This window comes from Neofelis nebulosa, chromosome 10 (assembly GCF_028018385.1).
Source record: "Neofelis nebulosa isolate mNeoNeb1 chromosome 10, mNeoNeb1.pri, whole genome shotgun sequence".
NCBI classification, from domain to species: Eukaryota; Metazoa; Chordata; class Mammalia; order Carnivora; family Felidae; genus Neofelis; species Neofelis nebulosa.
In genome coordinates, this window is record NC_080791.1 from 54,859,910 (window position 1) to 54,884,715 (window position 24,806).

Consider the following 24,806-nt stretch of genomic DNA (forward strand, 5'->3'; position numbering starts at 1 on the left):
CCTAACCCCTGGCAACCACTGATTCTTATGCCGTTTCCATAGTTTTGCCTTTTCTAGAATGTCATATAATTGGAATAATACAGTTCATAGTCTTTTCAGGTTGATTTGTTTTCCTAGTAATATGTATTTATAGTTCCTCATTGTCTTTTCATGGCTTAATAGCTCATTTCTTTTTAGTGCTAAATAATATTCCATTTCCTGGAGGAACCACAGTTTATTTATCCACTCACCTACTGAAAGATATCTTGGTTGCTTCTAAGTTTTGGCAGTTATGAATAAAGCTGCTGTAAATATCCATGTGCAAGTTTTTATGTGAACATAAGTTTTCAGCTCATTTGGGTGAATAGCAAGGAGTGCAATTGCTGGATTGTATGGTAAGAGTGTGTTTAATTTTGTAAGAAACTGCCAACCTGTCTTCCAAAGTGACTTACCATTTTGCATTCCTGCCAGCAAGGAATAAACACTCTTTTTTTAAAAAAATTGTTTAATGTTTATTTATTTTTGAGAGAGAGAGAGAGACAGAGTGTAAGCAGGGAAAGGGTGGAGAGAGAGGGAGACACAGAATCTAAAGAAAGCTCCAGGCTCCAAGCTGTCAGCACAGAGCCTGACATGGGGCTCAAACATGAACCGTGAGGTCATGACCTGAGCTGAAGTTGGACGCTTAACTGACTGAGCCACCCAGATTCCCCAAGGAATAAACATTCTTGTTGTTTCATAGCCTTGTTGGCATTTGATATTTTTAAGGTGTGTAGTGGTATTTCATTGTCATTTTAATTTGCAATTCCCTAATGACACATGATGTTGCACATCTTTCCCACCTGTATATCTTTTTTGGTAGTTATTGTTCAGGTCTTTTGCCCATTTTATTAATCAGGTTGTTTGTCTTATTGTTGAGTTTTAAGAGTTCTTAATATATTTTGGATAACAATCCTTTATCAGATAAGTCTTTTACAAATATTTTCTTTTATCTGTGGCTTTTCTTCTCATTCTCCTGATTCTCAAACTTTTATATGCACATGAATCATTTCTGATCTCATTAAAATTCAGATTCTGATTCAGTAGGTCTGGGTTGGAGCTTGAGATCCTACATTCCCAGTAGTCTCCCAAGTTGTGCTGATGCTGCTTAGAATATCAAGGCTATAGATCACCTTGGCTGCTGTCTGCATTGGAGGGGACCAGAATGCAGGTGACAGGTGACTTTTAGAATGATCCAGGCCATAGATAACAATGCCTGAAAGAGGGTGGTAACAATGAAAATGGAGGAGAGTGGATAAATTTGATTTCTGTATAGCAGAGGAAATCATTAGTAACCTGGGGACTGAATGTAAGAGAGATGGGGAGAAAGAGGAGAGATCACATAATCATGAGCAGCGGTAGTCTATAAGAGGCAGAGTGACAGAATAGGAGGGCCTTGTGGCTGGGAGTCTGAAGACCCCAGTTCTGGGTGCAGGTCTGCTTCTAACTTGTGACCTTGTGCAGGTTATTTAACCTCTTGGAACCTCTGTTTCTTCTTCTCTCAATAGGCACCTTAACCACTGCCCTGCTCATCACACAGTTGTTTTGAGGCTCTGGTGAAATAATATATGTGAGCACTAGAGCATGATACAAATGAAGGTGATTATTGTAATTATTATGAAATGTAAATCTGTTGTAAAGTGCTATAAGGTATACTGGTACTTTCTTTGCCCAGGAATGTTCAGTCTGGTAGTGAGGTTCAGACAAGTCAACCTGGAAAGGTAATAGAACAAGTGGATCATATATATGCATGCAGCTCTCTTGAGCACTGGGGCCTTAACTGTGGATTTGGCCACCTGTTTTCGTCCACAGCCTATACTTTAAAAAAATTATTTGTATTGTAGTGTAGTTGACACACATTATATTAGTTTCAGGTGTGCAACATAGTGATTCAAGTTTACACATTATGCTATGTTCACAAGTGTAGGTACCATCTGTCACCATATGGTGCTATTATAGTACCATTGATTATATTCCTTATGCAGTGCCTTTTATTCCCGTGACTTATTCGTTCCATAGCTGGAAGCCTTATCTCCTACTCCCCTACACTCATGTTGCCCATCCCCGACCCCCCTCCCCTCTGGCAACTATCAGTTTGTTCTCTGTATTTATAGCTCTAATTCTGCTTTTTGTTTGTTGATTCATTTTTTTTTAAAGATTCCACATATGAGTGAAAATCATATGATATTTGTCTTTCTCAGTCTGACTTATTTCACTTAGCATAATATCTTCTGGTCCATCCATGTTGTTGCAAATGGCACTATCATCCCTTTTTTATAGCTGCATAATATTCCTGTGTGTGTGTGCATATATAAACACACACACCCACAGCTTCTTTATCCATTTATCTATCAATGCACACTTAGGTTGCTTAGATACATGTACATATAGGGGTGCATGTATCTATTCAAATTAGTGTTTCTGTTTTCTTTGAGTAAATGCCCAGTAGTTCAATTACTAGATCATATGGTAGTTCTATTTTTAACTTTTTGAGGAACCCCATACTGTTTTCCACATTGCTGTACCAATTTACATTCCCACCAACTGTGCACAAGGTTTCCTTTCCCTCTACATCCCCACCAATACTTGTTATTTCTTGTCTTTTTGATTTTAGCCACTCTGTCAGATGTCACATGATATCTCATTGTGGTTTTGATTTGCATTTCCCTGATGATGAGTGATGTTGAGCATCTTTTCATGTTTCTTGGCCATCTATATCTTCTTTGGGAAAATGACTATTTGTGTCCTCTGCCCATTGTTAAATCAGATTGGTGTGTGTGTGTGTGTGTGTGTGTGTGTGTGTGTGTGTGTGTGTAGTTATATAAGTACTTTTTTTAAAGTTTATATATTTTAAGAGAGAGTGCATGTGTGCACCTGCTTGTGTGCAAGTGGGGGAGGGTCACAGGGAGGGAGAGAGAGAGAAAGAGAAAGAGAGAGAGAATCCCAAGCAGACTATGCACTGTTAGCACAGACCCTGACGTGGAGCCCTGTCTCATCATGATCTATGAGATCATGACCTGAGCTGAAATCCAGAGTTGAGCACTTAACTGACTGGGCCACCCAGGTGCCCCTCACTTCTTTGCATGTTTTGGATATTAACCCCTTATTGGATATATCATTTGCAAGTACCTTCTCCTATTCAGTAGGTTGCCTTTTTTGTTAATGGTTTTGCTGCACAAAAGCTTTTATTTTGATACAGTCCCAATAGTTTATTTTTGCTTTTGTTTTCCTTGCCTTTGGAGACAAGGGGAAGTGTTAGAAAAATGTTGCTACGGTCAACGTTGGAGAAATTATTGCCTGTGCTCTCTTCTAGGATTTTTATAGTTTCATCTCTTACATTTAGGTCTAATCCATTTTGAAATTATTTTTGTGTTTGGTGTTAGAAAGTGGTCCAGTTTCATTCTTTTATATGTAGCTGTCCAGTTTATAGGTTTGGTGGGGTTTTTTTGGATTTTTATAGTTTCATCTCTTACATTTAGGTCTAATCCATTTTGAAATTATTTTTGTGTTTGGTGTTAGAAAGTGGTCCACTTTCATTCTTTTACATGTAGCTGTCCAGTTTTCCTAGCACCATTTATTGAACAAACTGTCTTTTCCCCATCCAAATTCTTGTCTCCTTTGTCATAGATTAATTGACTATTTAAGCATGGGTTTATTTCTGGGCTCTCTGTTCTGTTCCATTGATCTATGTGTCTGTTTTTGTGCCAGCACCATACTGTTTTGATTGCTATAATTCAGCCTATACTTTTAATCTGATCTCCAAGGATAGGCTCAGACAAGCCTGGCATTCAGCCTTTGTCTGACCGTAGCCAAGTTCTTCAGTACTGCTCATTGAATTTTTTTAGAGGTGAATTTTGGGCTTACAATGTTTTTGTTTGTTTGTTTCTGTTTTTTTGTGTTTTTTTTGTTCTGTTTTGTTTTTGTTTTTTGTTGTTGTTTGTTTGTTTGTTTTAGCTTTGCTGTCGTGTAATCATGGGCATTTCTAGGAGGGAAAATGTCTTGTCATGGAGCCAGGGACTTTGGGCCTTAACTGTGACTGTATGTAACATAATGTCTACAAAGAGAAAACTCTGGTGATTTCATTGAGAGATTGATAGTGGGGAAGACTGGAGACTTAGGGTTCCTGGGCTTTGTTTGCTGATTTGCCTTAAAGAGAGGATATTCTAGTCTTGCCTCACAGGCCTATGAGCCTCCATGGCCAATTTATAATGCTTTTAGGATAGACTTGTCACTGAAACTCAGGAATGATAAAGCAAATTATTAAAAATAAGTACTTATGTTTCCTTACCTATAAAATGAAGATGTTAATATCTGTTTTGTAGGGTTGTATGGAGTATTTGGTGACATATGATGCATATAAAATTCTTAGCACATGCTTGGCACATGGTAAAAGCTCAATTAATAGTAGCTTTTGCAGTTAGCTTCTGAACCCAGTTCTCCCAGGTATGTGTATGGAGTTCCCTGGAAGTTTAGACCAGATGGCCTTCTCCTTTGTCTTCTCCTTAGAACGTTGAAGGAGGAGGAGCCTTCGTTGAAGGGATAAGGAGGGTTTCTACAGCTCTTTAAAATCTGAGCTCTGTAGGTCCCCATCTAGGAAGAAAGATTATCTGGCTGAGCCTTGGAAATTGTTTAAGCCTGTTTCAGTGGGATTACATTTGCAGATGGCTGCTGAAGTCTAGCCTGATACCAAGACCTTGAAACTCCTTTTAGTTGGAAGAGGGTTAGATTTACTAGAGCTTCTGTAGATTTACTAGGTACCACAAACTAAGCAGCTTAGACCACAGAAATGGATTGTTTCAGTTCTGGAAACAAGAATTCCGAGATCAAGTTGTATGCAGGGTTGGTTCCTTTTGAAGGCTGTGAAGAAAAATCTGTTTCATGCCTCTCCCTTAGCTTCTGGTGGCTTGCTGGCAATCTTTGGTATTTCTTGGCTTGAAACAGCATCACTCTGACTTCTCTGTTCATCTTCATATGGTATTCTCCTTGTGTGCATCTGTCTCCACATTTCTTATTTTTGTAAGGATACCAGTCTTATTGGCTTAGGGGTCCCCCCTACTCCAGTATGACCTATTGTAACTTAAACTAATTATATCTGCAATGACCCTATTTCTAAATAAGGTCACATTCTGAGGTACCTGGAATTGGGACATATGAATTTGGGGGTACATAATTCAACCCCTGACAAGGGTACTTTGCTTTAGCAATACAATTCCTTAACTATTGAAGCTTTTTCTGCCAGGTCAGCAGGACCTCTGTGAACATCTACTTTATGCAAGACGTTTGATGGGAGAAAGATGACTACATCTTTTTCTTTTAATGATCCGTTAAGGTCCTAGCCTAGGGATGCAGCACAGCATGGTGGTTTTGAGCTCAGGCTCTGGGCCAGACTGCCTGGGTTTGTGCCTGGATGCTGCCAACTACTAACCATGTGATCTTGAGCAAGTAACTTGATCTCTGTGCTTCAGTTTCTTTATCTGCAAAATAAGGATAGTACCTAACTTCTAGGGTTGCCATGAAGCTAAAGTGAATTCATACATGTAAAGAACGAAAACTGTTGCCTCGTAAGCACCTGATAAAATATTAGCGATTTATATTATTAAAATACCACCCAGACCTAAAATTCTGTAATTTAGGGAACCTTAAAGCAGTCCATAATCAAATACCAAACCAGTGGGATGTAGGTCATAGAAGCTCATAGAATGTAGGATGTCAGGGCTGGAAGGATCTTTAGATACCATCTGCCTTAGCTTTCTCTTTGGAGATGGAAAAACCAGTGTTCAGAAAAAGAAAGTTACTCACCCTAGATCAAATGTCTCATTAGATCTGAAGAACATTTGAAGAAAATTCTTTCTATCCCTTTCTTACTTTAGTTCAACAAAAAAATAAGTCTTTAATCATGTTTTGAGCACCCACTCCAATCTAAATGTAGCATTTGGCTTGTCAATACATATGTGAAGTAGACGGTCCTTAGCCTTTAAAGGAGCCTACAGCTCAAAAAACAGTTAAATAAGCAAAAAAAAAAAAAAGTAATAATGTCCTTGTTTTTTATTTCCTTTTCTCTGTTTCTCTTGCAGCAAATAAAAAGAAGGAGAAGGAACGGCCAGAGATTTCTCTTCCTTCAGATTTTGAGCACACAATTCACGTTGGTTTTGATGCTGTCACAGGGGAGTTTACAGTAAGTCCTGGGTCACAGAAAGGCCTTTGATCTTTGAGAGTTCTGACTATGTACTGTTAGATTCATTTTTTACCCTAGTATTCCTGATGCCTCTGTCTTTGCCTGAGATCCTCATTACTATCTTCTTATATTCATGAGAGGGACATTTTCCTCATCTCTAAAGTTTTATCAGAAAACGCTTTGAATCACCATTTCTTAAGTAGACCTTAGTTAAGTGGCTCCTTGGCACTATGATATAAAGACAAATCATACATGGTTCCTGTTCTGAAGAAGGAATAGCCTAGTGAAAGGGCGAACATCTCAAGAAATGACTAATCCAGGGGCGCCTGGGTGGCGCAGTCGGTTAAGCGTCCGACTTCAGCCAGGTCACGATCTCGCGGTCCGTGAGTTTGAGCCCCGCGTCAGGCTCTGGGCTGATGGCCTGGAGCCTGTTTCCGATTCTGTGTCTCCCTCTCTCTGCACCTCCCCCGTTCATGCTCTGTCTCTCTCTGTCCCAAAAATAAATAAAAAAAAAAAAAAGAAATGACTAATCCAATGAGATAGGTATTATAAAAAAGGCTTATATAGAGCTCTGAGGGTATAGAGAGAAAGAAATAACTAAACCCGTCTTTAACTGCCAGCAGGTATTAGAGTTAGCTTTGATTTTCCTTCAGGATCCCCTCCAACTATGCCTTCCTGACAACGTTGTATGTCTCTCTTATAGGGAATGCCAGAGCAGTGGGCTCGCTTGCTTCAAACATCAAATATCACTAAGTCAGAGCAGAAGAAAAACCCACAAGCTGTTCTGGATGTATTGGAATTTTATAACTCAAAGAAGACCTCCAACAGCCAGAAGTACATGAGCTTTACAGGTATGGGGATTGAATCCAGAATAGTCTAGGGGAAAAAAAATGTTTTCACCTGGATGGAAAAGCTCCACATGCCTATTGGTATGGGGTAAGAGGAGAAAGTATTGGAAAGAGTGGAGACAATACTTTAACTAAGATGGACTTTTGGAATTTGAGAGCCAAAATGATGAGTTTTTGCATCAAACCTGAGTATTTTGAAACTGCACCTTCTTTATAAGTAGCATGGTATATGTATATATTGAGCCTCAAAATGGGAATAATAATTTCCGTCTCCAGAGAGTGTAATGAGGAATAAATGAGCTCACTGGTATGAAAGTTATTTATAAGTTGTAAACAGCACCATGGAAATGTAGCTATCATTATCATTATTAATTTTAATATCATTGTTATTTAATAACACATTTCATGTGTATCTTCTAAGTAGGCAAGCCCAATTTCTTCCTCAAGGAATTAATTTTTATCACTCAGATGTAAAATAGGCCAGTAATAATATATGTTCTTTAGATGTACCTCTCCGTAACGGACTGTGTCTTTCAGTGTTTTTAATGGCAGAATTGGGATTTGAATCCAGACCTCCCAATTCCTAGACTAGCACCTTTGGAGTTTACTATCTGCTTCTAGGAACTCTATCTGGAGCACCTCCTCCCATAGCAGGGACATTTTCCTTTTCCTGGATATGTTATTAGAAGGCCTACATTTCCAGAAACTTGCCTTTTATAGTAGCATCTTAGAATGTTAGAGCAAGATGTATCATCCGTATATACTACTTCCAGGTCCTCCTTGTTTTGCAGACACTAAAGCCAAGAAAGACCTTTCTAATATGGCTAAATTAATGGCAGAACTGGTCTCTTAACTCCAAGTCTGGTACTCTTTCCAGTGTTCATGCTGTCTCTTTGAAAGAGCAGTATTGTTGGGGAAGGTGAGAACCAGGATGAACTAGCCGATTTTGAAGGATGCTTTCCCCAGCAAGTGTCTGGCTTGTATCAAAGGGCACAGATGGTGAGGATGACAAACTGCAGCTTTGCCCATGCTGCCATGGTGGTACCCAGGAGAGGGTCATGCGTGTTCCCAGCAGTACTTCCTTCCTCACGTCTGGCTCTGTTGGCTCTGTCTCACTTCTCTCATTGAGGGACTGGGTCATTCCAAGGAGGAATTAGGGTTGAGGGGTGCTGGGTGGGAGAGCTTTCTAGTCAGAAGATTAGAGTTTATGTTTTAAGGTGTTTGTCACGAACCTCAGATTAGAAAAGCTGGCTTTGAAAGTCTTAGCAGCAGAGTCTTTGGAAGAATCTCTGTGTTTATGTGTACGTGTGTGTAGATGTGTACAAGTACCAGATATGTATATGGAAGCATACCTCTGTGGGTTTGCATACGTTTAGAATTAAAGACCACTTAGGTATTCATGAATTAATATGTATATAGATACACACATTCAGGTAATTGTGTATATGTTCACCTTTGCGTGCATATATGAATAACAGTATATATATATATATATATATATAGAATGTTTAGATATGTGTTCATACTTCTTCTGTGTGTATAAATTTACACACACGTGTATATGTAAATGTGTGTGTGTGTGTGCGCACATGCAAGTGCAGAATTTTTAGTTTTTTAGAAGTTGAAGACCAGGGCCATTTCTAGGCAATATTGTATATTTGGCACAGTTGTTTTTTTTTTTTTTTTTTTTTTACCTTTTATTCAGTATTGAGAGACAGAGCGTGAGTGGGAGAGGGGCAGAGAGCGCAGGGGACACAGAATCTGAAGCAGGCTCCAGGCTCTGAGCTGTCAGCACAGAGCCCTATGCCGGGCTCAAACTCACAAATGGTGAGAGCATGGCCTGAGCCAAAGTCGGCCGCTCAACCAACTGAGCCACCCAGGTGCCCTTAGCACAGTTTTTGTTTAATGTCATCTCTCTCCTTTACCTGTTTCCCTTCTTCTCATACTATTGATTCTGAGAGTACTACTTTAACTTGTATATGCTTGCACATGAATTATCTCACTGATTCTCATGATGGTCTTAGGGGCTTGGTATGACAAGGACTATTATCCCCAGTTCACAGACTCAGAGAAATTAATTAGCCTCAGAAAAACTGAGTGATTTACTCAGGGTGAATCAAGTGCTATGTGATGGAATTATGTTTAGAGTATATCCTGAATTGATTTCTCCTGGGTATAGCTGGCTGTTCAGGGTTTAAGAATATATTGTCATAGCTTATAGGTTCATGGTTTGTCGTAGGACCAAAGAAGCTGTACCTGACACTTTCTTATATGATGGAATTGGGATCTTGGACATTCTCTGGACTTGGTTTTTGGTGAGGAATATGTTGGGTTTGGTAGAATATTTCTCCTTAATTCCATTGATGTTGAACTGGCTAAGTCAGTTTTTTCTAAGGCCTGTAGGAATTAAAGAATAAAACCAAACATAATATTTGGCTTTTAAACTTATTTTCTTGCTAAGATCTTCATTGAGTCTATGTTTCATATTTCATTAAATCTAAGATATCATTAATTCTAAACCTGCATCATTATTTTATATACCACTAAAGAGAAAAAAGTTGCCAATTAAACCATGAAATGCCTTTGATTATAGGACACATCTCTATTTCATAGATATTAATGTAAAAAATTTACATTTTGGAATCAATGAACTCTGGTAATTGCCTCATTGAGGAAACTTGAATTTGTTCTTAGAAATAAGACCCTGCCTTAAATTAGACTTGACATGATTAATGCTTTTCTTTTCTTAAACTTTAATTTTTCTCAGTTTTTCCCTATAAGGAATAGACATGCATGCAGAAGGATCTTTTCTAAAAGTTGAAGCCACAAACTGGTCATGATTTATCATGGATAGCTCAGGACATGAATTCTTTTCCATTTTCTTAGATTGCAGGAAATTTCCTTGACCATTGAGACCTGATGATGATATAGTTGATGATGTGGACACAGTTCTGACATAGTATTTAGAATTAGACCAGGATTCAAATCTTGACTCCCGTTTAACCTGTGTATACCCTGGGCAATTTACTTAACTTCTCTGAACGTCAGTTTCAAAATCTATAAAAGTAGACATAATAATAGTACTCAGAACTGTAGTGAGGATTAAAGGAGGTAATGTATCTAATGTGCTTTAGCCTGGTGTTGGGCCCATAGTACTAGTAATACCATTATTCTCTCAGCCTGGCAAGTGCTTGACTGGATAGGCTTCCTTAGCCCTCAAGAATGGATTAATTGTAGTTGTTTACTGACTGAGTCCCTTGTCTGTTTCCCTTTGCAGATAAATCAGCTGAAGATTATAATTCTTCTAACACTTTGGTAAGTCTTAATTTTCTTTATTCTGATATGGGCAGACTTGGTGGTTAGTGATCCAGACTGTGTGGTAGATGCAGAGCCTGGGCTGGAAAAAAACTCATCTTGGCTACTGCCCCTCACCCCACCAGGCCTCATAGTTTTTACCTATACAGTAAAGGAACTGGACTTAATAAACTGTTAAGTATCCCTTCCAGATTTAATTTTTTTAGTGTTCCAGAAATCCTAACCTTGGAACCAGAACTGGTTAGACTCAGTTTTTCATTTGTAGCTTTGAACCTTGGAGAGACAAGTTGCCTTTCTGAGTTTCAGTTTTTTCATCAATAAAATGAGAATGATATACTTTGCCTTAACTAGACGTGTCTTCAAATACCTGAATTTAGAAGAGAATTCCCTCTTTTTGTTGGTATGGTCTACAAAACCAGGATTAGGACTAATTGTTGAAGGGAGCAGATTCTGTTCATTTAAAGTCATTCATTCTGTCCTCTGACATTGTAGTGACTGCCTGTCACTTGAAGGGATATTACACTGATGAATTGGCTGGAAAATAAAGCTAGATGATCTCATTCTCAAAAATTTAAAAATAGAACTGCCTTACAATCCAGTAATTCCACTACTGGATATTTACCCAAAGAATATAAAAAGACAAATTCAAAAATTTTTTAAATGTTTATTTATTTTTGAGAGAGAGAGAGAGAGACAGAGTATGAGCAGGGGAGGGACAGAGAGAGAGAGAAAGAGAGAGAGAGAGAGAGAGAGGCACAGAATCCAAAGCAGGCTCCAGGCTCTGAGCTGTCAGCACAGAGCCTGATGCGGGGCTCAAATCCATGAACTGTGAGATCATGACCTGAGCTGAAGTCAGATGCTCAACCCACTGAGCCACGTAGGTGCTCTTAAAAACACAAATTATGCTGTTTATTGCAGCATTATTTACAATAGCCAAATTATGGAAGCAACCTAACCATCCATTGATAGATGAATGGGTAAAGAAGATGTGGCGTATATACATGTGTGTGTGTGTGTGTGTGTGTGTGTGTGTGTGTGTGTGTAATATTATTCAGGCATTAAAAAAGAATGAAGTTTGCCATTTGCAGCAACATTGGTGGAGCTAGAATATTATGCTAAAAGGAATAAGTCAGAAAAAGACAAATTCTATGATTTCACTCATATGTGGAATTTAAAAAACAAACGAACAAAGAAAAAATAAGAGAGAGAGACAAGCCAAGAAACGGACTCTATAAGAGAGCAAATTGATGGTTACCACAGGGCAGGTGGGGGTGGGTGGGTAAAATAAGTGATAGGGACTAAGAGTACACTTATCATGGTGAGCCCTGAATAAGGTATAGAATTGTTGAAAACTATTGCATACTGTATGTCAACTATACTGGAGTTAAAATTTAAAAAAACCAAAAAAAAAAAAAAAAAAAAAAAAAAAAGCTAGATGACCTTAAAGGTCTCTCTGCCTCTCTCAACTTACAAATTCCATTTTTCAGAGCAGATAAAATGAGATGCTGATGTTTGAAAGAGTCTTACAAATAGTACGCCTATGATATGTATAAGTATACTGCTATTCTTTACACCTGATGTTTTCTCTTATACAGAGGTGGTTTTGTCATATTGATTTACTAAATATTTACAAAATCCCCACTCTGTGCCAGGTCCTGTGTGGAGAAGTGACAATATAGGAAATAAATCAGTCATTGTCCCAACTCCTAAGAGTGTCCCAGGCTTATGAAGGCAAAAATAGTTACATACAGTACAGTGTGCTAAAACTTCATGGGGCCAAGGGTTATGTCTGACTTGTTAATTGCCATATCTATGGCATCTGGCAAGTAACCATTTACTGAATGAAAGATTGGATGTTTAAGAGAAAATTTCTTGATTGTAGAGTCTGAGCTTAAGGAGTTTGTTATGTAGGGCAAGAATTAAGGAGAGATGAGGATATTCCAGACAAAGAGAAAATAAATACCTCATGCAAAGACAAGGAGGTTCACAAGGTATGCTTTAATTGGGAACTGCAAGTAGTTTGTTATGATTGGAATGTGAAGTGTGAATGGACTAGAGGTAGGTGATGAGGAGGAATGGTGGCAGGTCAGATCATGTAGAAGTTTTATCTTTATCTTAAGAGTAATGAGAAGCTATTGAAGAATTTTAAGCAGGGCAACAGTAAGTTCTCACACAATACTGAGTCACCATTAAAATACTTTAATCCGTGCTTCCAGCAGTAGACATTGATTTACTTGAGTCATTTACATTCCTATCAATCATAGAAAAATGTTCACATGTCCATTGCCTTTGTAGCATACTGTGTCCTTTTGTAGTCACTACTTCTTTTAATCCTCACAGGAGTTTAATGAGTTGGGTTATATCATTGTTTCATAGATGATAAAACTGAAATAGAGAAAGGGTTAATGACAGTAGGTATCTGATTCCCAGTCTGCATTGCTTTCCCCTGAAAGCAATGGAATAATCTTTTTTTTTTGTCAGATGGATGTAATTAAAGGAGGGGGAAGAATTTGTAAATGTTAAGATCTTTGGGAGTTTCTCCCCATTACAGAGCAGCAAATTATTGAAGAAGAGGCCTAAACAAAGATGAGCTGTGCTTTGTGGCTCAAATGTGGTTATGCTTTTATAGGAGTGATGGCCGTCACTATCACGGCCCGGCTAATGTGTGCCAGGCACTATCCTAATAACTATGTATGGTTAGTGTGATTAGCCCTCACAGTTACCTTGTGAAGAAAGCATTATCCATCCCCATTTCACAGGTAGAAAAACAGACTTTCCTGAAGACTCATAATTAGTGATGGTGGCAGAACCAGATTAGAACTAGGGTCTTCTGAGTCCCAGTCCAGGATTCTTTTCACTGTGGCAGGGAACTGAGAAAGATGATGTCAGAGAGGTCTTATAAAGGAGACTACAGTAAAGCCATAGCTATGTTATTCGTACATGAAGAGCAGGAGCCCTGGGGCTCATGCCATATGTCAGAGGGCATAACACCTGCTTGGTAAACACCTGTGCTGGTTTACTATCTAAAATTAAAACTACTCAGTCTATCAATGACATTTCCGCCCCCCCCCCCCAATTCATAACATTTTTCCCTGTGATTCAGTATTCTGTATTTCTTTACTAGTTTTACATGGGAGATTATGGTTTGTTTTGTGGTAGCATGTCATTATTTTCCATATTGGTTTCCCATATCATCCCACTTGATGTGTGAAATAATTGGATAGGATTGTTATTCTCATAACACAGGTTAAGAAGTAGAGACTTGGACTTTAAGTGACTTTCTCCCAACCCTTGAATAAAGTAGTAGTAGAAACCAGTACAAAATCCCATTGTCTTGAGCATGCATTTATTCATTCATACTATAAATATTTACTTAGCACCTTCTTTGTGCCCAGGTGCTGGTGATACAAAAATGAATATGCACTATCTTAGTCCTTGAAGAATAAAATTAACAGCAGACTAGAGGGATGAGGGCTGCAAGAGAGGTATGAATAATGTATGAGGGGGGGTCATATTTGATAGAGTGATTTATTCTGCCTGGTAGTGGAGGGAAGTTTGTAGAGAGTTGTCGGTCCCTAATGATTTATTCATTAAAAAATAAATCTTTAAGGTTCCTTCTGGCACTGAAATTTTGTTACTTGTGGCTTAATGGTTTGAGGTCTGGCTTTCAGATTCTCTAGCATGTTAGCACATGAATTCTCATTTATAAAATGAACAGCTAGGGGCGCCTGGGTGGCGCAGTCGGTTAAGCGTCCGACTTCAGCCAGGTCACGATCTCGCGGTCCGTGAGTTCGAGCCCCGCGTCAGGCTCTGGGCTGATGGCTCGGAGCCTGGAGCCTGTTTCGGATTCTGTGTCTCCCTCTCTCTCTGCCCCTCCCCGTTCATGCTCTGTCTCTCTCTGTCCCAAAAATAAATAAAAAATGTTGAAAAAAAAAAAATTTTAAAAAAAATAAAAAAAATAAAAAAAATAAAATAAAATGAACAGCTATTATGTGATAGGCTCTTTAGGTGTTGGGGCATCAAGGACTGGTAAGGTCTTTGCTCTTAATTTCACAACTCAGTAAAAAAAAATTCACAATTTAGTGAGGAATCAGAACATGTAAACAGGGATTTATAATATCTTGTCAGGTAAACACAGGTAATGAATGATACCAGGCAGAAAAAAGGGAAATGCTTTTTTGTCTGAGGTAGCATGAACAAAAGTCAAGTAAAGGATCCATCGTGTCAAGCCAAAAACCTTGAACTGTGTGTTGGAGCTTTATATAGGAGATTGATACAGCTAGATCTGCATTTTAGTCTAAACTAACATCCTTGAAAGATTCCTCTGGAAATTGGATCAGAGTACTAGAATGAATTCATGTATCTATCTCTCTTGCTATCACAGATTTCTTTTTTTTAATAATTTTTTTTAATGTTTGTTTATTTTTGAGAGATAGAGACATAGCGTGAGTGGAGGAGGGGCAGAGAGAGAGAGACAGAGAGACAGAATCCGAAGCAGGCTCCAGGCTTCGAGCTGTCAGCACAGAGCCCGACTTGGGGCTTGAACCCATGACTGTGAGATTATGACCTAAGCCAAAGTCAGATGCTTAACTGACTGAGCCACTCAGGTGCCCTTACCCCAAATTTCTTAATTTCAGAAAAGATATATTTAAAAAATGAATACAAAACAGTGCTCCAAAACAAAAACGGGACATAAATAAACCATTGTCATGGAAGATAGAAAGCAAAGATCAGATTGATGACAGCAGAAAAAAACCACAGCTTAAAATATGTGGAAAAGAAAACTCCTAGAAAGATAAGAGTAGTTGAGAGAATACATATAAGAAGCAGGAAGGAGTCCTGGATCATCTTAAAGGGTAAATTAAAAATTAATGAAAATTCTGCATTTGAAACAGAAAGGACAGTCTTCATCGTACAGTGAGCAAAAGGTAGCAGAATTTTGATCCTAAGCTTAAGCCAGATAATTTTGTCCAGAAAGTAAACACCTACTTGAAGAGAACTCCTGCTGTAGTATAGGGGCCTAAGACAGAAGCAGAGCAGAACCTGAGTTAACTACAGATCTCTACAGCAGTATGAAGAAGGAGGAAACGAAAAGTAGCTCTGCAGTGGAAGCAAATGCATTAAATTCTTCCATCCCAAGATGGAGATACTTTTCATAACTGGGAGAAGAGGAATCTCAGTCTTATGTGCTCTTCCATGCCAACATACCCTAAAGTGATGCTTGCCAGTAACCACGTACAAACGCCATAACTCATGTAGAGACTGTATGAGACTTTCCAATCAGAGGAGAGGACAGTGGAAAAACAGACTCACAACTGCAGAGGAAACTCATGCTACTCATGTACACTGTTCAATCTAGTTTTTCACTTCTAAGTGTGAATAGAAAGCCCAGGATCTCTGGATACTTAAGGGGAACAAAGCATTAAAGGGAAGGATCAGAAACAGAAAGTAAAACTGGCCCCAGAGGAAATAGATAATTAAAAGAATTTCCAAAAAAATATATGGTATATTCACAGAGATTTTATAGATGTTGCATCCACAAAAACAGTGCTATTAGATTAGAGGATGAAAAAGATTTCTTAGAAATTAAGACTATGATTAAAGAAATCCAGAGGATTAAAAAATACATATAAAAGTGAATTAGTGATACAAAATATAAAGACACTGGGAAAATAGGGGAATAAGGGACAAAAGGGGGTTACTTAAGGAGATTCAAGAAGAATTATAGAATTGGGGCACTAAAGTAGAAAAAATAACCAAAGGCATAATAGAAGAAAAATCCCTCAGCTAAAAAAAGCATGACTCTTCAGATGAAAGGGTGTACCAGTTATCAAGTCAGATAACTGCAGAGACCCCAAGGATGAAGAGAAAGATCTTCAAATCTTTCAAAGAGAATATACACCTAATGTTCCTCATTAGCAATAGTGGGCCAAGGAGCAGTATCTTTAGAGGTATGAGGAAAAGTTATTAGACCCAAGAATTCTGTGCCTAATCAAACTAGCACTCAAGAATGCATGAGGTAAAAATAAAGACCTGCACAGATACAGATGTAATTACTACCCACAGATAATCTCTGCAAGGCTAAACACTGAATAGTAACAGTAATTACCTTCAGAGTTGATGGTGATTAAGAATATTCACTTAAAAATAATTTTTACCCAAGTATTAGATTAAAAAGTCAAATAGGACTAAAATTCTTGTAATTTACAGTTGTTCTGGGATCTCTCTTCACCATTGTCTTGACAGTCCCTTTGTATTTCTGTGTTGGTGTTGCTATTTTCTTTATGCTGTGTCTTCCTTATTTTTGGTTTACTTTTGCAGTTTGGTGGAGCTCATCTTCCAGTAGCTTTGAGAAAGTAAATGGGAAGTAAATATTTAATGTTTCCAACTCTCAAAATGGAGCATCTCTATTCTACCCTCAGATTTGATTGATACTTTGGCTGAGTCTAGAGTTCTAGAATGGAAATAATTTTCCATCAGTATTTGAAAAACATTGTACTTTTGTCATCTAGCTTTCAGCATTGGCTATTGAAGTCTGAAGCTGTTTTATTTCTGCTTTTTTGTATCTGGCCTTTTTTTTTCACTTGAAAAGTTTGTGGCATTTTCTTTATCACCATTGCTTTCAAATTTCACATTTATATCCCTATATTCATCTATTTATTTTGCAAGTGGCTTTGTGGACTCTTTCAACCTTGGAAATTCAAGCCTTCAGTTCTAGGAAATTTGCTTGGCTTATTTCATTGGTGATCTCTTCTGTTTTCTTTGTTTCTTCTTTCTGGAACTCCTGTTATTTAGATTTTGGACCTCCTGGACTGATTCTCTATTTTTCTTATATTTTCTCTATTTCCCTTGCCTTGATTTTTTATTCTTATTTTTGGAGACTTCCCCAACTTCATCTTTCAGTCTGTCTATTGAATTTTTAATTTCTGTTTTCATGTTTAATTGTGAAGAGCTTATTTATTTATTTATTTATTTATTTATTTATTTTTAATTAAAGTATCCCGTTCTGTTTCCAGAATCGGTATCTTTGCTTATCCCTGAGATGAATGATAGGCTTTTTAAATAAAAAAAAAATTTTTAAGTTTATTTATTTTTTATTTTTTTTTAATTTTTTTTTTCAACGTTTTTTATTTATTTTTGGGACAGAGAGAGACAGAGCATGAACGGGGGAGGGGCAGAGAGAGGGAGACACAGAATTGGAAACAGGCTCCAGGCTCCGAGCCATCAGCCCAGAGCCTGACGCGGGGCTCGAACTCACAGACCGCGAGATCGTGACCTGGCTGAAGTCGGACGCTTAACCGACTGCGCCACCCAGGCGCCCCAAGTTTATTTATTTTTTAGAGGGAGAGAGAGAGACAGAGCATAAACGGGGGAGGGACAGAGACAGAGGGAGACGCAGAATCCCAAGTAGGCTCTAGGCTCTGAGCTATCAGCACAGAGACTGACACAGGGCTCAAACTCATGAACTGTGAGATCATGACCAGAGCTGAAGTCGGATGCTTAATCAGCTGAGTCACCCAGGCACCCCTAGGCTTTTTTTTTTTTTTTTAATATATTTTTCTCCCTGTCTAGTCTGTTTATTCCAAGTGTCCTTTTTTTCCCCATTCATTTTGGTTTCTTCCTCTTAAGTTAGAAGTACCCTGTGGATATTTGGTAATCCTTGGGGATATATGCCCATATTTATAATTGTGGTACTAAAGACTTTAATAGAATTTTAAGCTCATTGTTTGTGTCATTGAATTGTAAGTATATAATTGTAAAATGTATACCTTTAAAAGTAATTTGGGGCGCCTAGGTGGCTCAGTTTATTAAGCATCCTACTCTTGATTTTGGCTCAGGTCATGATCTCATGGTTCATGAGATCAAGCCCCGTGTCAAGCTCTGCGCTGACAGAGTGGAGTGTGCTTGGGATTCTCTCTCTCCCTCTCTCTGCTTCTTCTCTACTTGCATGTGTACTCTTTTCTGTCTAAAAATTAAAAAATTTTAAGTAATTTAATAAATTTTTAGAGTTATGCAGTCATTGCTATCTAGTTTTTTTGTTTGTATCGGTATAGAGTAATCCAGCTGGACCATTTGCTGAAACCTCCTATATTTTATCTTAGAACTGAGGCTGGTAAGAAACCGAGAAGGATCTTCTAATCTCCTGCTTTGAGAATAAAAGTTAGACTCCTAGAGTTCTAGGAGCCTAGAAAGGGAAGCGGGGTAGGGGTCTCAGCATTCAGTATATTCTCTTAATTACCCTGTTTTTGATTTGATAGTCTTAACATTTGACTGTGCCTGACATCCCTAATCCAGAAATTCTCTGTTTTCCCTTCCAGAGACTAGACCTCCAGTTTTCTGCTAGGGGTGGGAAGGGCAACCACATAGTGGTGTAGAGTAGGTGAAGAGATTTAGGGATCTAACTACATCTTAAATAACTTTCATTGAATCTGCCTTTAGTACTCTCCCCTTCCCCTCTACTTCATCTTCAAATTCAGAAGTATACAGTGTTACCAGTTCCTGTGCCTTTGAGGATTCTGCTTCATAGATAAATAGATTGGTTTTCAGCTTTGAATTCAGCCTCCTTGAGTCAGTTACTGCTCATCCATTAGTCATTGCCTCCCTTTTTTTTTTTTTTTGCTGCTCTTACCTTCTCTCTTGCTCTCCTCATTCTTCTGGGTTTAATGCCTTTAAAAGACTATTTCTTTATTATAGTTCTAGTGAGATTTCAAGATGTAGATTCCCACGTTCAACTTGCCATCTTTACCAGGCATTCCTGAGGACTGTTCACTTTTAATTCCTTACATTTCTAGATTATTTAAAATATATAATGAGAATCTACTGGCTTTAGATATAATTTAAAATTTTTACTTTTAAAAAAGCAGGTTTATTGAGGCAGTGTTTATATACCATGAAATTCACCCACCCTAATTGTACAATGCAGTGGGTTTTTTTTTTAATGTTTATACTTGTGTAGCCATCACCACACTCTACTTTTTAGAACATTCCCATCACCTTGAAAAGTTCCCTTGTTAACTTTTACAGTTCATTCAAACTCCCATGCCCAGCCCTGGAAAACCACTGATCTTCTTTCTGTCTGTATAAATTTGCCCTTCTAGACATTTTACTGAAATGTGCGCATAGCATATAGTCTTGTGTCTAGATTCTTGGCATAAAGTTTGCAAAATTAATCCCTGTTGAATCTTGCATCAGTACTTCATTTCTTTTTAGGTCTCAATAATATTCCATTGTATTGATATACTACATGTTTAATCTGCTCACCAGTTGATGGGCATTTGGGTTGTTTCTACTTTTTGGCTATTAATAATGCTCATTCATGTATAAATTGTATGTGGATGTATACTTTCATTTCTCTTGGATATATACCAAGGAGTAGAATTGCTAGGTCATATGATAACTCAATGTTTAACATTTTATTTATTTATTTTTTTACTTATTATTTTTAAAAATTTATTTACTTTGAGAGAGATAAAGAGAGTGAGACAGAGCATGTGAGTGAGGGAGGGGTAGAGGGAGAGGGAGAGAGTATCCCAAGCAGGCTCCACACTGTCAGTATACAGCTCAACGTGGGGCTTGAACTCACAAGCCGTTAGATTGTGAACTAAGCTGAAATCAGGAGTCAGATGTTTAACTGACTGAGCCAGCCAGGCACCCTTACTTATTTTTTTTTTTTTAAGTTTATTTATTTTGAGAGAGAGAGACACACACACACAGTGCAGGGGAGGGGCAGAGAGAGAGAGGGAGGGAGAGAAGGCCCAAGCAGGCCCTGCACTGTTAGTGCAGAGCCCAGTGTGAGGCTTGAACTCACGAACTGTGAGATCATGACCTGAGCCAAAATCAAGGGTTGGATGCTTAACTGACTGAGCCATCCAGGTGCCCTCTATGTTTAACATTTTAAGGAACTGCCAGACTATATTTCACAGTGGCTGTTCCATATTATACTCCTACCAGCAATTATGAGGGTTCAAATTCCTCTATATCTTCCTTCACTTTTGTTATTCTCTATCTTTTGATTATAGCCATTTTAGTGAGTGTGAAATGGTATCTCATTGTTGATTTGATTTGTATTTCTCAATGGGTAGTGATGTTGAGCATCTTTTCATGTATTTTTTTTTTTTTTTTTTTGCCATTTGGTTATCTCTTTGGAGAAATGTCTTTCCTGTTGTTGATTCCTAATTTAATTCCAAGGTGTCAAATAATACGTTTTATGTGTTTTTAATCCTTTAAAATTCATTATGATGTGTCTTGTGGCCTAGCATATGGCTTATTCTGAAGAATGATCTATATGTGGTTAAAAAGAATGTGTATTCTGCAGATCTTGGGTAGAATGTCCTATATATGTCAGTTAGGTTGAATTGATTGGTGGTATTGTTCAAATTTTCTATGTCCTTGCTAATTTTTATCCTAGTTCTGTTAATTATTGACATCTCCTTGAGGTCTGTTACAGCTTTTGCTTTCTGCTTGGCTGTTTTGATTCTTTTATGTATATGCACACAGCTAGGCATGTGAGACTAGTGTGGGGCCTCTCTCATGACTGCTGTGACTGTGAGCAGTCCCAGCCAGAATTTGTTTGCCTATCCAGGACTGCAGTCTCAGGCTAGTAGATCTGAGTTGTGGCCTCTTCTGCTACCAGCTCTGGGAGGTTACCTCCACTGACAGCACCACGGGGCCTGGGGATTGTCCACTGCTCCAAATGAAGGTGACCCCTCTTAGATGATGCAGTTATAACCTGCCTTGCCCTGGAAGAGCCCCCACTCTGATGGGGCTGGGGCAGGCGGGATGGATGGAAGCAGCCCTGGGCCAGAGCATCGGAGGTTCCTACTGCTTTTACCCAAAGTTCAGCAGGTTTTATGTCATAAGCATTTCTCAGCAATATATGTAGACCTCCTAGAAGTATTGGAACACACCAAGCATGTTTCCATCTCAGGATCTTTGTACTCCTTCTACCTGCCGTGAATATTCTTTTCCCAAAGAGTCCCATGGCTTGCTGTCTCAGTTCATTCAGGCATCTGCTTATATAACTTCTCATTAGAGAGCCCTTTCCATGACTACTCTATCTAAATTAACATTCCCCATTCCTAACCAATTACTGCTCTCATACATGTACCTTATTACTACCTGGAACTTTGGTAATTAATTTTGACTGTATTCTCTTCTAAAATGCAAGCATAGGACCAGGGTCTATATTCGTTTTGTTCTTTAATATAGCCTCAGAGCCTAAAATAGAGCCAGGTACACAGTGAATGAATACATGAGTTGAAGTCACTGCTTTTGTTAAAATAGAGGTTTGTGGTTATTAGACATAATAACAATTTAGTTGATTCCTCACATCCTTCTAGCTCCTTAGCATTTATTTACAAAGTGTTTTTATGCCCACATCACTTCATTTCATCCTCCTTTGGCCCTCAGGCAGAGAGCTGCTATCATTATCCCCATTTTATAGACAAGAAACTTGTGGCTCAGGGCGGGACAGCTCTGCCTAAGGACACAGGGATAAAAAGTAAAAATTTGGGTTAAAAACCTATATCTCTTGATAGTGGTAGTTTTTTTTTTTTATGTTTATTTATTTTGAGAGAGAGAGAGAGAGCACACTATTGGGTTCAACCACCAGCAGGGGAGGGGCAAAGAAAGGGAGAGAGGGAGAATCCCAAGTAGGCTCCTGCATTGTCAGTGCAGAGCCTGACGCGGGGCTCAAACTCACAAAATTGTGAGACTATGACCTGAGACGAAATCAAGAGCCAGCTGACTGAGCCACCCAGGTGCCCTGGACTGGTGGTTGTTAATATTACCACCCAAGGCCAGTACCTGTGGAAAACAGAATGTGTTGCTAAGAAAGATGATGAAATGCCCTTTTCTACAGAGTTAAAGGAAGCAAGTAAATATGTTAAATTATGTTTACAGTATATATCGGGATCCCAGGGCCACAGCATGATGAAGAGATTGCTGAGTAACTTTGTTCCCATTTTGGGTTTCTAGTTACATTTTTGTCGAGTGGAATAGTGGAGAGAAAAGAAATAGTAGAGAGCAGAAAGATGTCAAAATATGTGATGTGACAGGGAAAGACCTCTGTTGGATTTCAGAACGGGAAGTAATTTAAGGTTACCCCTCCAATTATACCCCTCCTCTTCCTCCACATGCTTCAAATAATGAATCTTGAGACCAAGAGGATCAATTCATCACCTGTTGGCACCAAAGCTACTTGCTTACATATACCCAGGACTGCCAATTTTTAATTAAAAGTTATGCCCTGCACCAGCAGTCCTGTTCAAATCTATGAGATTGCCAGTTTTCCTCCCTTAGTATGTCCAATGTGGTAAAGATCAGTCTCCCACACAGTAGTTCTTGCCTAGTATTCCACTAGGTAAGTTCCTTCACTTAGCTCCTGTCATTCTGACTCCTGACTTTCCTCTCTCCAGAAGCCCCAAATGGCAGGCAGGAGGGGAGTTCACCCTCTCTCTGTCCCCCATATCAGATACAGAAAGGAGTAAGGAATTATAATGATAAACTTTGTGAAGTTTCAAACTTTTGATCCCTTTCCCACATTTTGTACTTTGTTACCTGTTCAGTGAAGAGAGTCAAATTCATAGAATAAGGGAAGGAACTATGAGCTTGTGTTCAGAGTTTGGACTAGGCAAGGCAAGTAGAGAATCTGTAAGCTGGCTTCCTAATCCACAAGTAGGCTTTGGGTGGGAGAAGGAAACCCCCAAGGGACTAGTGGGTAGTAGTAGCTAAAAGAAAAGGGAGAAGCTGACTGAGTTCCTGGGACTGGCTACACAAAGGTGGAGAGTTTGGAGTCTGATTCGGGTGTGAGAAGGGGTGTCTGAATGAGATTACTCCTGGGGTTTGGCAATTCTGGTAGCTTAAGTCTCATGTCAGCTGGACCTGATGAAACCGGCTTTTCTCTGCTGTATAGAATGTGAAGACGGTGTCTGAGACTCCTGCAGTGCCACCAGTTTCAGAAGATGAAGATGATGATGATGATGCTACCCCTCCTCCAGTGATTGCTCCACGCCCAGAGCACACAAAATCTGTGAGTCTTTGGAGATGTGGACAGCTTTGGGATTTGACAGAGCTTACAGGGGGAGTTATAAGGCCTAGAGGCCTAGAGGTTTAATGCTGTGGTAAGGGTCCTTGGATTTTTGCAGCTGGTGAAATCACAGAACCACCTTGACTGAAAAGTACTTTCTGTATGATTAAAGATATGAGATAGTGTCTTTATTTATCACTGGTTTGCAGATAGTCCTGAAGTATCCTAGATAATTGGTGTTTATACCAACCTAACTCTAGTTTGCTTAGCCTGTTCCTCACAGACAGGAAGATATATAGAATTAATGTTACTTAGTGCAGGACTTACATAAATTATTCTAGTCTCCTGGGAAGCAACAAAGCAGCCTGCTGCAGATCTTTTCTTCTCTGTTAAATGTGTAGCATTCTACCTCTTAGAACATCATTGATGATACTGAAAGGCCCAAAGGAATTTATAAATATGTTAGTGCTATTAATATGCTGGACATCAGGAGTGCATTTTGATGCTGGATATTGGCAGTGATTTTTATTTAACTTCCTTTGAGGTTCTTGCATTTCAAAATAGCCACAGTCCCTCTGCCCTCACTTTGTACATTCTGGTCCCCATGCCTTTTACTTGATTTAGCATCAGTGCACACTAACTTATCATCAGATGATACTCTATTAGATGATTCTTTGTTTGGAATTTTAATATGACAAGAGCTTTACAATGAAAGAATGATCTAGGGCTTACACTCTGTGCTAATACAAAAAAAAAAAAAGGCTGCCTTTTGAGTAGAGGATTCAGAGAGCTGTTCAACCATAAGTTGATTGACTGACTATAGGAGATGCTGTGACGGAAATTTAAGGGGTTTAGATGAACTTTTAGGATGAGAACTTTTAAACAGAATCTGTGGAATCACCCTTTCTGTAGGTCACCATGAGCTTCACAATAGGAGAGTTGTCAAGATAGCTCACCTTGATACGGCCTTTTTTCAGTTTGCAAGCATGTTTATTTAAAAAAAAATTTTCCCACTAAACCAAGAACTTCTCAAAAACAGAGGAAATATATATGTATGAATAGTGCTTAACATAGTTCGTGGCAGATAACAGAAAGGAAGTAAATATCTAATGAACAAATGAATTGGTAAATTTGATCTTCATAGCATTCCTTTTTTTTTAAATTTTTTTAAATATTCATTTTATGAGAGACAGACAGAGACAGACAGTGTAAACGAGGGAGGGGCAGAGAAAGAGGGAGACACAGAACCTTCTGAAGCAGGCTTCAGGCTCCAAGCTATCAGCACAGAGCCTGATGCGGGGCTCGACTCATGAACTGTGATATCATGACCCGAGCTGAAGCTGGTTGCTTAACCGACTGAGCCACCCAGGCACCCCAATTCATAGTATTCCTTTCTAAAAGGACACTGTTAATTCCTAATTTATGT

General features: G+C 38.7%; 1 protein-coding gene across 4 annotated transcripts in view; it reads left to right on the top strand.

Annotated features, from left to right (window-relative positions):
- Positions 1-24,806, top strand: part of PAK1 (p21 (RAC1) activated kinase 1) — a 157,729-nt gene that overhangs the window by 103,005 nt on the left and 29,918 nt on the right. For all 4 annotated transcript variants that reach the window (XM_058687674.1, XM_058687676.1, XM_058687673.1 and 1 more), the window contains exons 3-6: positions 6,090-6,190; positions 6,894-7,041; positions 10,316-10,353; positions 23,267-23,383. In XM_058687674.1, the coding sequence (XP_058543657.1) occupies positions 6,090-6,190; positions 6,894-7,041; positions 10,316-10,353; positions 23,267-23,383 (404 nt within the window). The remainder of the gene's footprint in view (positions 1-6,089; positions 6,191-6,893; positions 7,042-10,315; positions 10,354-23,266; positions 23,384-24,806) is intronic.